The following is a 15431-nucleotide window of genomic DNA, read 5'->3' as shown; positions in this document are numbered from 1 at the left end:
CCGGCGAACACGGGTATGCCTTCCACATTGAATACAATACAAAAAAGCTCTGTTTTCATTTCATAATTCCACAGTATTCTGGACATCTGTGTTCGTGAATCTGTTTCAATCATGTTCATTGCATTATGAAGAAGGAAGCTGAGCAAGCAAAGAAGAAAGTTGTCGGTGCGAAATGGACGTATTTTTCGAACGTAGTCAGCCACAACAGTGCACAGCCGGCGCTTCTTTGTTTACATTCCCGAAAGATGCAGTCAAGATGGAAGAACTCGGATAACAGAGACTCTAACCAGGAGGACATTTGACTTGGATACACAGACGCCTGTAGAGAACTGGGACAACACAGACTCTTACCAGGATTACTTTGATTTAGATGACAAAGACGCAGACGTGCTACTGTGAGTATGCAGCTTTGGCTTTTTTTTGCGTATGTACGTAACTTTTTTAAAATATATAAGCTTTATGAACCTTGGGTTAGGTGAACGGTCTTTTGGGCTGAGTGATTGTGTGTGTTGATCAGGTGTTTGAATTGTATTGGCGTGTTCTATGGAGCTAGGAGCTAGCAGAGGAGCTAGGAGCTAGCATAACACGTACCGTACCGTACGTGCGCGTCACATACGTAACTTTTTAAAAATATATAAGCTTTATGAACCTTGGGTTAGGTGAACGGTCTTTTGGGCTGAGTGATTGTGTGTGTTGAGCAGGTGTTTGACTTGTATTGGCGTGTTCTATGGAGCTAGGAGCTAGCAGAGGAGCTAGGAGCTAGCATAACAAACACGTAGGTGTTATTATGCAGGATTAATTTGTGGCATATTAAATATAAGCCTGGTTGTGTTGTGGCTAATAGAGTATATATATGTCTTGTGTTTATTTACTGTTGTAGTCATTCCCAGCTGAATATCAGGTCACCCCCGGCTCTCACAGCATCTTCCCTATCTGAATAGCTTCAACTCCCCACTAGTCCTTCACTTGCACTTTACTCATCCACAAATCTTTCATCCTCGCTCAAATTAATGGGGAAATTGTCGCTTTCTCGGTCCGAATCTCTCTCACTTCATGCGGCCATCATTGTAAACAATAGGGAACTTTGCGTATATGTTCAACTGACTACGTCACGCTACTTCCGGTAGGGGCAAGCCTTTTTTTTATCAGATACCAAAAGTTGCAATCTTTATCGTCGTTGTTCTATACTAAATCCTTTCAGCAAAAATATGGCAATATCGCGAAATGATCAAGTATGACACATAGAATAGATCTGCTATCCCCGTTTAAATAAAAAAAATTCATTTCAGTAGGCCTTTAATCCATTGTATAAAATTATCTCCAAATCCAAATTCACGTAATGTGCAAAACATAAATGAGCAGTTTATGCGGTGGAATGCCTTCTCCGCATCAACACTACATACTGCTGTGGGATAAGGGAGACTTCTAGCATAGTAAATAACATTCAACAATTTCCTTGTATTGTCTGAAGATTGTCGACCTTCCATGAAGCCAGTTTGGTCAGTATGAATTAAATGTCCTATTACATTTGATAATCGTGTGGCTAAGATTTTTGCCAAGATTCAAAAGGATAGTCTATTCATTGAATACATAGATTTCAGCAGGATCTACCCCAGTCTGCTGACATGCAAGCAGAGTAGATTTTTGTAAAAAGCTTTTATAATTGTAAAGGACAATGTTTTATCAACTGTTTGCAATAATGTCAATTTGTTTGAACTATTAAATGAACCAAAAATATGACTTATTTTATCTTTGTGAAAATATTGGACACAGTGTGTTGTCAAGTTTATGAGATGCGATGCAAGTGTAAGCCACTGTGACACTATTGTTCTTTTTTATTTTAATGTCTAATGATAATGTCAATGAGGGATTGCATTGTTATGGTATTGCTGTGTATTGTTTTGTTGGATTGATTAATAAAAAATAAAAAATAAATAATAATAATAATAATTTTTTTTTTTAAATCGATTTTTAAAAAATGAGAATCGATTCTGAATCGCACAACGTCAGAATCGCGATTCGAATTCGAATCGATTTTTTCCCCCACCCCTAATATATATATATATATATATATATATATATATATATATATATATATATATATATATATATATATATATATATATATATATATATATATATATATATATATAATGTGTGTGCATATACATATATGTGTATATATGTATATATATTAGTGTATATACACATATATTTATATATATGTGTGTAATAATGTGTATAAATGTATATATGTGTATGTGTATATATGTATATATATTAGTGTATATAACATATATAAATATATATTAGTGTATACCGTATACATTTTTATGTATATGTGTGTATATATGTGTATATATGCATATATATTAGTGTATATAGACATATATTTATATATATGTGTGTAATAATGTGTATATATGTATATATGTGTATGTGTATATATGTATATATATTAGTGTATATAATATATATAAATATATATTAGTGTATACCGTATACATTTTTATATATATGTGTGTATATATGTGTATATATGCATATATATTAGTGTATATAGACATATATAAATATATATATATATATATATATATATATATATATATATATATATATATATATATATATATATATATATATATATATATATATATATATATATATCCGTATAATGTGTGTGCATATACATATATGTGTATATATGTATATATATTAGTGTATATACACATATATTTATATATATGTGTGTAATAATGTGTATAAATGTATATATGTGTATGTGTATATATGTATATATATTAGTGTATATAACATATATAAATATATATTAGTGTATACCGTATACATTTTTATGTATATGTGTGTATATATGTGTATATATGCATATATATTAGTGTATATAGACATATATTTATATATATGTGTGTAATAATGTGTATATATGTATATATGTGTATGTGTATATATGTATATATATTAGTGTATATAACATATATAAATATATATTAGTGTATACCGTATACATTTTTATATATATGTGTGTATATATGTGTATATATGCATATATATTAGTGTATATAGACATATATAAATATATATATATATATATATATATATATATATATATATATATATATATATATATATATATTTATATATATATATATATATATATATATATATATATATCCGTATAATGTGTGTGCATATACATATATGTGTATATATGTATATATATTAGTGTATATACACATATATTTATATATATGTGTGTAATAATGTGTATAAATGTATATATGTGTATGTGTATATATGTATATATATTAGTGTATATAACATATATAAATATATATTAGTGTATACCGTATACATTTTTATATATATGTATTTATGCATATATATTAGTGTATATAGACATATATAAATATATATTATTGTATATATATATATATATATATATATATATATATATATATATATATATATATATATATATATATATATATATATATATATATATATATATATATATATATATATATATATATATATATATATATTTATTTTTTTTATTTTTTTTTACAAGATGACATTTTATGTCCACATTTGCTATGGTGAATCATAGAATCAGTGCTCCATTGATCATGACTTTTTATTGTGGTCTTAACTCCGAGTCAACATACTCTGGTTTTTTTTTTTAAACTCAACTCAGATCAGTGGTTCTGGTACCCGACACGCAGAGTTTCCCCATTTTTGGGTAAATCAACTCAAATTTCAGGTTTAAAGCCTTGAGTTTGTTGTATCTTCCTGGTATGTAAATAATAAACACTGTGATGTAAAACTTTCCAATCGGGTGTTGTTGACACACCAGACGAAATTCTGCTAAAACCTACAAGTTTACAAAAGTCCACTTTTTCTTTCGCTTCCTTTGACTCACATGTTTGACTCTGCTTCCTCCCAGCATGAACGTGGGAAGGTCTCTGCTGAACACAAAGACATTTGTCGCCTGTCTGGCATTGGTGCTGCTGGCGGTCCTGTGCATCTGCAGCTACCTGCCTCACCATCTACATCGCCTCTTGCTGCCGCTGCCACGCCACGCCCCGACGTTCTTCCACAAGTACAACGTGAGCTGCTCTGCCGTGTACGACCTGGACCCGGCGGAGCTGGGGAGGTCGCTGGCGATCAGAAGGAACGACACGGCGGACCCGGATGAGACGCTGCGCGACCTCACGGCCGACTGCTCGCACTTCCTTCAGGTCAGAGGCTACGAAGACGTGTGCGCCACCGAGGAGGAGAGACACTTCCACCTGGCGTACTCGCTGGTGGTGCACAAGTATGCCTGGATGGTGGAGCGGCTGATCAGGGCGCTGTACTCGCCGAGTAACGTCTTCTGCATTCACTACGACCAAAAGTCCCCCGCTGCGTTTAGGTCGGCGATGGAAGGCTTGGCGCGCTGCTTGCCCAACGTCTTCATCGCCTCCAAGCGCGAGTACGTCATTTACGCCGGCTTCACTCGCCTGAAAGCCGACATCAACTGCCTGTCCGACCTCCTGGAGGTGGACGTCCCCTGGAAGTACGTCATCAACCTCTGCGGGCAGGACTTCCCCCTGAAGACCAACAAGGAGCTGGTGTCGGAGTTGGCCGGCCTGAACGGCGCCAACATGCTGGCGACGTACCGACCTGTTGAGTACAAGAAGCAGAGGTTCTCCTTCCACTACGAGCAGACGGACTGGATGTCGCCAAAGAGAACGAACCTGGCCAAGAGCGACCCGCCTCACGGCATTGAGATGTTTACCGGCAGCGCCTACTTCGTGCTCTCGCGTGACTTTGTTGTCTACATGAACGCCTCCGTCGTGGTCAAAGACTTTCTGGCCTGGTCAGAGGACACGTACTCGCCCGATGAACATTTCTGGGCCACGCTGGTGAGAATGCCAGGCATACCGGGCGAGGTGCCTAGGAGCGAGCCGGACATCACCGACCTGATGAGCAAGACCCGAATGGTCAAGTGGAGTTTCGAGGAGGAGAGTCTCTACCCGCCCTGCACGGGGACACACGTTCGCGCCGTTTGCATCTTTGGCGCGGCCGAAGTGCGCTGGTTACTGGAGACCGGCTATTGGTTCGCCAACAAGTTTGACCCCCAAGTGGACCCGGTGGCCTACCAGTGCCTGGAGGAAATACTGCAGAAGAGACAAAGGTTCTTACAATCAAAAGAAACGTCCACTTGTGACTAATAGTTTTTTATCGAGTCCGCAGGCTTGTTTGTACACCACGAAAGAACTACAAGTGACTCCTTTGGTGTCCCACAGAGATCCATCCACAGTCCACTGTGGATCTTCCGTCATTTACCCTAACCTTTCATTGGAACAAGGAAATAAAACCATATTTGGTAACTTGAGTTGTCAGGTTCAAACACTGATGACATCTATTAAACAGACAAAGAAGCAAGGAATTCAACAGACCTACTCAGTGGCCTAGTGCAGTGTTTTTCAACCACTGTGCCGCGGCACACTAGTGTACCGTGAGATATTGTATGGTGTGCCGTGGGAGATTGTGTAATTTCACCTAATTGTGTTTAAAAATATTTTTTGCAAACCAATAATCCGCAAATGTGCCGTTGTTGAGTGTCTGTGCTGTCTAGAGATCTGCAGAGTAACCGTGTAATACTCTTCCATATCAGTAGGTGGCAGCAGGTAGCAAATTGCTTTGTAGATGTCGGGAACATGGTTTGTCGTGATCACAATTTGCAGACGACAGCGGGAGGCAGTGTGCAGGTAAAAAGGTATCTAATGCTTAAATCAAAAATAAACAAAAGGTAAGTGCTGCTAAGGAAAGGCATTGAAGCTTAGGGATGGCAAAACGAAGGGAAAACTGAACTGGTTGCAAAGTAAACAAAAACAGAAATGCTGGACGACCGCAAAGACTTACAGCGTGTGGAGAAGCAGACGGCGTCCACAAAGTACATCCGTACATGACATGACAATCAAGAACAAAATTGGAGCGCAAGACAAGAACTAAAACACTACACACAGGAAAACACCAAAAAACTAAAAATAAGTCACGGCGTGATGTGATAGGTCGTGACAGTACACCTACTTTCAGACAAGAGCTATAGTGATGCATGGTTGGTTATGGTTTGAATTCTTATCCAACAATTGCGAGAACAACTTTTTATTGTCAATATCGGCTGCTGAGTTTCATTTTTTAATGTTTCCTGCTGGTGGTGTGCCTCGAGATTCTTTCAATGAAAAAAATGTGCCTTGGCCCAGAAAAGGTTGAAAAACACTGGCCTAGTGGTTAGTGTCCGCCCTGAGATCGGTAGGTTCAAACCGAGTCATACCAAAGACTATAAAAATGGGAGCCATTACCTCCCTGCTTGGCACTCAGCATCAAGGGTGGGAATTGGGGGTTAAATCACCAAAAATGATTCCCAGGCGCTGCCCACTGCTCCCCTCACCTCCCAGGCGGTGACCAAGGGGATGGGTCAAATGCAGAGGACAACTTTCACCACACCTAGTGTGTGTGTGTGACAATCATTGGTACTTTAAACAGAGACAGAATTTAATTTGGCTCAATCGAGGAGAAACGTCTGGGCCAGGGGTAGGGAACCTATGGCTCTAGAGCCAGATGTGGCTCTTTTGAGGACTGCATCTGGCTCTCAGATCAATCTTAGCTGACACTGCTTAACACGATAAGTAATGAATAATTCCGCTGGTAATCGCAGTGTTAAAAATAACCACGTATCAACCGGACTGCAAAGCCATCAGCAAAACCATGCAGCACCAGAAGTCGCATTAATGGTAAGAAGTATTTCATTTATTATTGGTTAGCTTCAGAACAACATTGTTATTAAAAAGAATAAGAGACTCATTATACTCTAAAAATGTTGTTCTTACTTAAAAATGCACGCATTTAGTTGTATTCATTGTTAAAAAATATTATACGGCTCTCACGGAAATACATTTTAAAATATTTGGCTTTCATGGCTCTCTCAGCCAAAAAGGTTCCCGACCCCTGGTCTGGGCTGTACTCTTGAACAGTCTCACCACGCTCTGACGAAAGATTGTACGCCTCCTCTTTCATTTGGACTTTTCCTGATCACATGGCAACAGCTGTTTCCAAGGGAGGGGGGTCGTAAACAGCCATCGCCTTTGATTAAAAACAGTTCAAAGAAAAGGTCGTAAAACGGTTCAAAGAAGAGGTGCCTGGAGCTTGGGCAGGTCCTGCTTTCTCTCCGCTTTGTAGCTCTCGGGTCAAGACAGAAATCTTTCTGTGGATTACAATACATCAAAGAAACAGAACACCTTCATGTTGCTGCCCATCCTACACAGTGGAGTTTTACAAACCTTCTTCTTGGTAGGATCAGAGACAGCTTTTGTCCTCTCGCCGGGCGAGCTGAACTCAATGTGACACAACGTTTTGTGATAACTTAGATACAATTACTTAGATACAATTATTCCAACATGAGTGATTGACCAGCTGTGCCACTTTTGATTCTTGGGGTGGATCGTTTCATCCATGCCTGCAGGATCTGGTGGCCGTGCAGTGCTTAAAGGAGAAATAGTAATGAAATACAAAAGGTGATATACTTTTAAAATGTTTTTCATAAAAGGTTTTAAAACTGTAATCTACAATATGAAATACAAATAAAATACTGTTCATACTCGAATGTGACATTTATTTATAATTAATAATAAATATAAATAGATATTAATGCTGCTAGCTAGCAGTGCTGAAAAGGCCCTTTGCTCACATTTTCAGTAGAGCCAAAATAAATTCATAAAAGAAGCAAACTTCATGAATGTTTTTTGTGAGCAACAAGTATGTGCTCCAATCACTACATCACAAAAAAATAAGAAATGATTGGAAACTCAAGACAGCCATGACATGATGTTCCTTACAAGTGTACGTACACTTTTGACCACCACTGTATATTAATGTTTATTCATAATCCCCTAAAGAGCAGAGAAACTTGCAAAAAAGGCTTGTAGGGATGAAATAGCCTTTGTGTTTTTTCCTGACCTAACGTATATTCCGCTCTACTTGAGCACTGTATAACGGATAAACCACAGAAACCTCAACTATATATTTATTTATTGTAATATTACGACTTCACTGCGTTTGAAATCACAAACGAAACTTTATGATAATATTACCAATATACTGTATTTCTTTTTAAAAAAAAGTATAGTTGTATTACAACTTTATCAACGTAAAAATATCATATTTCTCTTCATTTTATTTTAATCTCTAAAATAATCTAAACTTTTATCATATTTTTATAAAATTGTATTAATATTACTGTAAAATCGCAAATGTATTTATTGTAATATCACGACTTTACGGTGTTGAAAATAACCAAAAAAATCCTTGTTATAAAAATATCATTCATATATTTATTTTTTTAAATTTTAGTTGTATTACAACTTTATTCATGTAGAAATATATGTTCTTTATTTATTTTATTCTCTATTTTTTCAATGTTCACTATAAATTAAATAAATTAAGTTGAACTTATTACCTGTAAAATCACACGTGTTTATTGTTGTACGACTTCACAACCACAACAAATAGTCATATATTTATTTTTTACATTTCTAATTAATACATTTCAACAACAGTATTCATATAAAAATATATTTTCTTTATTGTATTTTATTCTCAATTAAAAAAAAAGGGTTTTCTCATATTGTTACAAATATATCTTAAAAAAAGTTTACACATTCTTGTAAAATTGCCCATGTATTTATTGTAATATTATGACTTTACTGCGTTTTAAAATCACACAAAAAAACCTGTTATTTAAAAAAAATTATATTTGTATTGCAATTTTAGTCATGTAAAAATATCATGTGTCTGTTTTATTTGAAAAGTTTACACATTTATATTATAAAATTAAACATATTTTTTGTAAAATTGCGGATGTATTTATTGTAAAATTAAGAACTTCAAAAATATTTTTTATGTTATTATTAATTTATGTATTTTTCAGAGTTCTAGTTGTATTGCAACTTTATTAATGTGAAAATATCTTATTTTTTATTTTATTCTCTAATAAATTGCTATTTTTTAAATTATATTGTTACAAATGTATCTTATTACATTTAACTTATTTCTTTTTAAAATCGCACATGTATTTATTGTAATATTACGATCTTAAAAAAATATTTTTTATGCTATTATTAATTTATGTATTTTTCAGAATTCTAGTTCTATTGCAACTTTATTAACGTGAAAATATCTTATTTTTTATTTTATTCTCTAATAAATTGCTTTTTTTTTTTATATTGTTCCAATTTTATCTTATAAAATTTTACGTATTTCTTTTAAAATCGCACACGTATTTTTTGTAATATTACAACCTTAAAAAAAATCTTATTTATGGTATTATTAATTTATGTATTTTTCAGAATTCTAGTTGTATTGCAACTTTATTAATGTGAAAATATCTTATTTTTTATTTTATTCCCTAATAAATTGCATTTTTTTTATTATATTGTTACAAATGTATCTTATTACATTTAACTTATTTCTTTTTAAAATCGCACATGTATTCATTGCAATATTACGACCTTAAAAAAAAAATGTTTATGCTATTATTAATTATTTATTTTTCAAAATTCTAGTTGTACTGCGACTTTATTCATGTAAAAATTTCATTTTTTTTCAATTTTATTCCCTAATAAATTGCAACTTTTTACAAATATATTGTTACAATTTTATCTTATAAAATTTTACGTATTTCTTTTTAAAATCGCACATGTATTTTTTGTTGTATTACGACCTTAAAAAAAAATCATTTTTATGCTATTATTAATTTATGTATTTTTCAAAATTCTTGTTGTATTGCAACTTTATTCATGTCAAATTATCTTATATTTTATTTTATGCTCTAATAAATTGCAACTTTTTTCTACAAAATTGTTACACATTTATCTTATAACATTTAACTTATTTCTTTTTAAAATCGCACATGTATTTATTGTAATATTATGACCCTAAAAAAATCATTTTTATGCTATTATTAATTTATTTATTTGTCAAAATTCTAATTGTATTGCAACTTTACTCATGTAAAATGATCTTATATTTTATTTTATGCTCTAATAAATTGCAACTTTTTTCTACAATATTGTTACACATTTATCTTATAAAATTTAACTTGTTTTTTTTTAAAATCGCACATGTATTTATTGTAATATTACGACCCTAAAAAAAACATTTTTATGCTATTATTAATTTATTTGTCAAAATTCTAGTTGTACTGCAACTTTATTCATGTAAAAATTTCATATTTTTTTATTTTATTCCCTAATAAATTGCAACTTTTTTTATATTATTACAATTTTATCTTATAAAATTTTATGTATTTCTTTTTAAAATCGCACATGTATTTTTTGTAATATTACGACCTTAAAAAAATCTTATTTATGATATTATTCATGTATGTGTTTTTCAGAATTCTAGTTGTATTGCAACTTTATTAATGTGAAAATATCTTGTTTTTTATTTTATTCTCTAATAAATTGCAACTTTTTTTTATATTGTTACAATTTTATCTTATACAATTTTACGTATTTCTTTTTAAAACTCACATTTATTTATTCTAATATTACGCCCTTAAAAAAATGTTTTTATGATATTATTAATTTATGTATTTTTCAGAATTCTAGTTGTATTGCAACTTTATTAATGTGAAAATATCTTATTTTTTATTTTATTCTCTAATAAATTGCAATTTTTTTATTATATTGCTACAAATGCATCTTATTCCATTTAACTTATTTCTTTTTAAAATCGTACATGTATTTATTGTAATATTAAGACCTTAAAAAAATATAATTTTTATGCTATTATTAATTATTTATTTTTCAAAATTCTAGTTGTACTGCAACTTTATTCATGTAAAAATTTCATTTTTTTTCAATTTTATTCCCTAATAAATTGCAACTTTTTTTTTATATATATATTGTTACAATTTTATCTTATAAAATTTTACGTATTTCTTTTTAAAATCGCACACGTATTTTTTGTAATATTACGACCTTAAAAAAAATCTTATTTACGATATTATTAATGTATGTGTTTTTCAGAATTCTAGTTGTATTGCAACTTTATTAATGTGAAAATATCTTATTTTTTATTTTATTCTCTAATAAATTGCAATTATTTTATTATATTGTTACAAATGTATCTTATTACATTTAACCTATTTCTTTTTAAAATCGCACATGTATTCATTGTAATATTACGACCTTAAAAAAATCGTTTTTATGCTATTATTAATTTATGTATTTTTTTCAAAATTATTGTTGTACTGCAACTTTATTCATGTGAAAATATCTTATATTTTATTTTATTCTCTAATAAATTGCAAATGTTTTCTATAATATTGTTACAAATTTATCTTATAACATTGAACTTATTTCTTTTTAAAATCGCACATGTATTTATTGTAATATTACGACTTTACAACGTTCAAAATCACACACAAAAACCCTTGTTATTGTTTTTTTTTTGCAACTTTATTAATGTAAAAATGTCCTTTTTTTCTTTTAAGTGAATAACTTTTGTCCCTCACAACTCACAATATTAGTATGTTTGTCTTATATTATCATATTCTGCAAGTTAGATGACTAATAGTCTTGTGGCGGATGTGGAAATAAAAGAAGAAGAAGGCAGTCAGAATCCTTTGAGTCACCACTGCCACAAATATTCTTCCAGCGACGTCATACGTTTATTTTTAGTCAAGCTTGTCAACAGGGTGGGAATTGTAAGATTGTGCAGGAAGTCGCCGCGGTTTGTTCCTAAAGGAAAAATCTACAGGAAGTTGTAGATAATCCGATGAAAAAAATCTGAATAAAAGCACACTCAGTCAAATCGAGAGAGAACCCGGAAGTGTGGGTGCTTTTATTGCGAAAGGAAGGCGGAAACGAGGGCTGCCCTCATCTCGGGTGGGCTTGCTAGACGTCAACAGAGGACAGGAGGACAAGAGGGCCGCGGTTTATTCCGAATAAAATCACTTTTAAAAGTTCCATGAAGGCGTCCGTCATGGACGCACGCTAGCCGGAAACGTTCGGGCCGTGTTTGAAGGCAGTCCCCGGGCTGAGCGGAGTCGTCTCGCCGGGAGGAGAGTCCGTGTCCAACAGGAAGCGCCATGGAGGGCCGACACATCCCGGACTCGCCCGGCTCGGCCCTGGAGAAGAACGTGGCGGACCTGACCGTCATGGACGTGTACGACATCGCCGCGGCGGTGGGCCAGGAGTTCGAGCGGATCATCGACCAGTACGGCTGCGAGGCTCTGTCCCGCCTCATGCCCAAAGTGGTGCGGGTGTTGGAGATCCTGGAGGTGATGGTGAGCCGCCACAGCATCGGCCCGGAGACCGACGAACTGCGCCTGGAGCTGGACAAGCTGAGGCTGGAGAGGACGGAGAGGGCGGACAAGGAGAGGAAGCACAGGAAGGTCAGAATACAACATCTTTATTTGGGAGCTTGGACTTTGTGCTACACCTTATAATAATTATAATAACAATATTATGATTTTTACTATATAATAATATCATTATTCATATTTTAGAGAACAATCCTGTCCTATAGAGGATCTTTGACGTGCATCTTTTTCAGTGTATGTCTTTAAAAAGAGCAAAATCCTCTCATGTAGAGGATCTTTGACTAACCTTGTCAGTGTATGTTTGTAAAAAGAGAACAATCCTTCCATTTAGAGGATCTTTGACTAACTTTTTTACTGTATTTAAGAGGAAAATCATCCCATATAGAGGATCTTTGACTAACTTGTTTTACTGTATGTCTTTAAAAGAGCCAAATCATCTCATATAGAGGATCTTTGACTAACCTTTTCACTGTATGTCTTTAAAAAGAGCAAAATCCCCTCATATAGAGGATCTTTGACTAACCTTTTCACTGTATGTCTTTAAAAAGAGCAAAATCCTCTCATATAGAGGATCTTCGACTCACTTTTTTACTGTATTTATTTAAGAGGAAAATCATCCCATATAGAGGATCTTTGACTAACTTGTTTTACTGTATGTCTTTAAAAAGAGCCAAATCATCTCATATAGAGGATCTTTGACTAACCTTTTCACTGTATGTCTTTAAAAAGAGCAAAATCCCTTCATATAGAGGATCTTCGACTCACTTGTTTACTGTATTTATTTAAGAGGAAAATCATCCCATATAGAGGATCTTTGACTAACTTGTTTTACTGTATGTCTTTAAAAGAGCCAAATCATCTCATATAGAGGATCTTTGACTAACCTTTTCACTGTATGTCTTTAAAAAGAGCAAAATCCCTTCATATAGAGGATCTTCGACTCACTTTTTTACTGTATTTATTTAAGAGGAAAATCATCCCATATAGAGGATCTTTGACTAACTTGTTTTACTGTATGTCTTTAAAAGAGCCAAATCATCTCATATGGAGGATCTTTGACTAACCTTTTCACTGTATGTCTTTAAAAAGAGCAAAATCTTCTCATATAGAGGATCTTCGACTCACTTTTTTACTGTATTTATTTAAGAGGAAAATCATCCCATATAGAGGATCTTTGACTAACTTGTTTTACTGTATGTCTTTAAAAGAGCCAAATCATCTCATATAGAGGATCTTTGACTAACCTTTTCACTGTATGTCTTTAAAAAGAGCAAAATCTTCTCATATAGAGGATCTTCGACTCACTTTTTTACTGTATTTATTTAAGAGGAAAATCATCCCTTATAGAGGATCTTTGACTAACTTGTTTTACTGTATGTCTTTAAAAAGAGCAAAATCCTCTCATGTAGAGGATCTTTGACTAACCTTTTCACTGTATGTCTTTAAAAAGAGCAAAATCCCTTCATATAGAGGATCTTCGACTCACTTGTTTACTGTATTTATTTAAGAGGAAAATCATCCCATATAGAGGATCTTTGACTAACTTGTTTTACTGTATGTCTTTAAAAGAGCCAAATCATCTCATATAGAGGATCTTTGACTAACCTTTTCACTGTGTCTTTAAAAAGAGCAAAATCCTCTCATATAGAGGATCTTCGACTCACTTTTTTACTGTATTTATTTAAGAGGAAAATCATCCCATATAGAGGATCTTTGACTAACTTGTTTTACTGTATGTCTTTAAAAAGAGCAAAATCCTCTCATGTAGAGGATCTTTGACTAACCTTTTCACTGTATGTCTTTAAAAAGAGCAAAATCCCTTCATATAGAGGATCTTCGACTCACTTGTTTACTGTATTTATTTAAGAGGAAAATCATCCCATATAGAGGATCTTTGACTAACTTGTTTTACTGTATGTCTTTAAAAGAGCCAAATGATCTCATATAGAGGATCTTTGACTAACCTTTTCACTGTATGTCTTTAAAAGAGCCAAATCCCCTCATATAGAGGATCTTCGACTCACTTTTTTTACTGTATTTATTTAAGAGGAAAATCATCCCATATAGAGGATCTTTGACTAACTTGTTTTACTGTATGTCTTTAAAAGAGCCAAATCATCTCATATAGAGGATCTTTGACTAACCTTTTCACTGTATGTCTTTAAAAAGAGCAAAATCCCCTCATATAGAGGATCTTCGACTCACTTTTTTTACTGTATTTATTTAAGAGGAAAATCATCCCATATAGAGGATCTTTGACTAACTTGTTTTACTGTATGTCTTTAAAAGAGCCAAATCATCTCATATAGAGGATCTTTGACTAACTTGTTTTACTGTATGTCTTTAAAAAGAGCAAAATCCTCTCATGTAGAGGATCTTTGACTAACCTTTTCACTGTATGTCTTTAAAAAGAGCAAAATCCCCTCATATAGAGGATCTTCGACTCACTTTTTTACTGTATTTATTTAAGAGGAAAATCATCCCATATAGAGGATCTTTGACTAACTTGTTTTACTGTATGTCTTTAAAAGAGCCAAATCATCTCATATAGAGGATCTTTGACTAACTTCTTTTACTGTATGTCTTTAAAAAGAGCCAAATCATCTCATATAGAGGATCTTTGACTAACCTTTTCACTGTATGTCTTTAAAAAGAGCAAAATCCCCTCATAAAGAGGATCTTCAACTCACTTTTTTATTGTATTTATTTAAGAGGAAAATCATCCCATATAGAGGATCTTTGACTAACTTGTTTTACTGTATGTCTTTAAAAGAGCCAAATGATCTCATATAGAGGATCTTTGACTAACCTTTTCACTGTATGTCTTTAAAAAGAGCAAAATCCCTTCATATAGAGGATCTTCGACTCACTTTTTTACTGTATTTATTTAAGAGGAAAATCATCCCATATAGAGGATATTTGACTAACTTGTTTTACTGTATGTCTTTAAAAGAGCCAAATCATCTCATATAGAGGATCTTTGACTAACCTTTTCACTGTATGTCTTTAAAAAGAGCAAAATCCTCTCATGTAGAGGATC

At 33.1% G+C, this 15431-nt stretch overlaps 2 protein-coding genes across 3 annotated transcripts in view; both read left to right on the top strand.

The window, feature by feature from the left end:
- LOC133655244 (beta-1,3-galactosyl-O-glycosyl-glycoprotein beta-1,6-N-acetylglucosaminyltransferase 4-like) overlaps nt 1-5452 on the top strand; it is a 29088-nt gene extending 23636 nt beyond the window's left edge. Inside the window, exon 3 of the mRNA XM_062055219.1 lies at nt 3965-5452. Within this exon, the coding sequence (XP_061911203.1) occupies nt 3965-5234 (1270 nt within the window). The 3' untranslated portion in view covers nt 5235-5452. The remainder of the gene's footprint in view (nt 1-3964) is intronic.
- A 6434-nt stretch (nt 5453-11886) lies between these two features.
- LOC133655243 (RILP-like protein 1) overlaps nt 11887-15431 on the top strand; it is a 47051-nt gene continuing 43506 nt past the window's right edge. The window contains exon 1 of one of the 2 annotated variants that reach the window (XM_062055216.1): nt 11887-12463. In XM_062055216.1, coding sequence (XP_061911200.1) covers nt 12158-12463 — 306 coding nt within the window. In that variant the 5' untranslated portion in view covers nt 11887-12157. The remainder of the gene's footprint in view (nt 12464-15431) is intronic. The other variant, XM_062055217.1, reaches the window with a different exon arrangement.

This window comes from Entelurus aequoreus, linkage group LG08, assembly GCF_033978785.1.
Source record: "Entelurus aequoreus isolate RoL-2023_Sb linkage group LG08, RoL_Eaeq_v1.1, whole genome shotgun sequence".
NCBI lineage: Eukaryota > Metazoa > Chordata > Actinopteri > Syngnathiformes > Syngnathidae > Entelurus > Entelurus aequoreus.
Note: the sequence above shows the minus strand (reverse complement) of the source record. Positions and strands in the feature narration are given on the sequence as shown.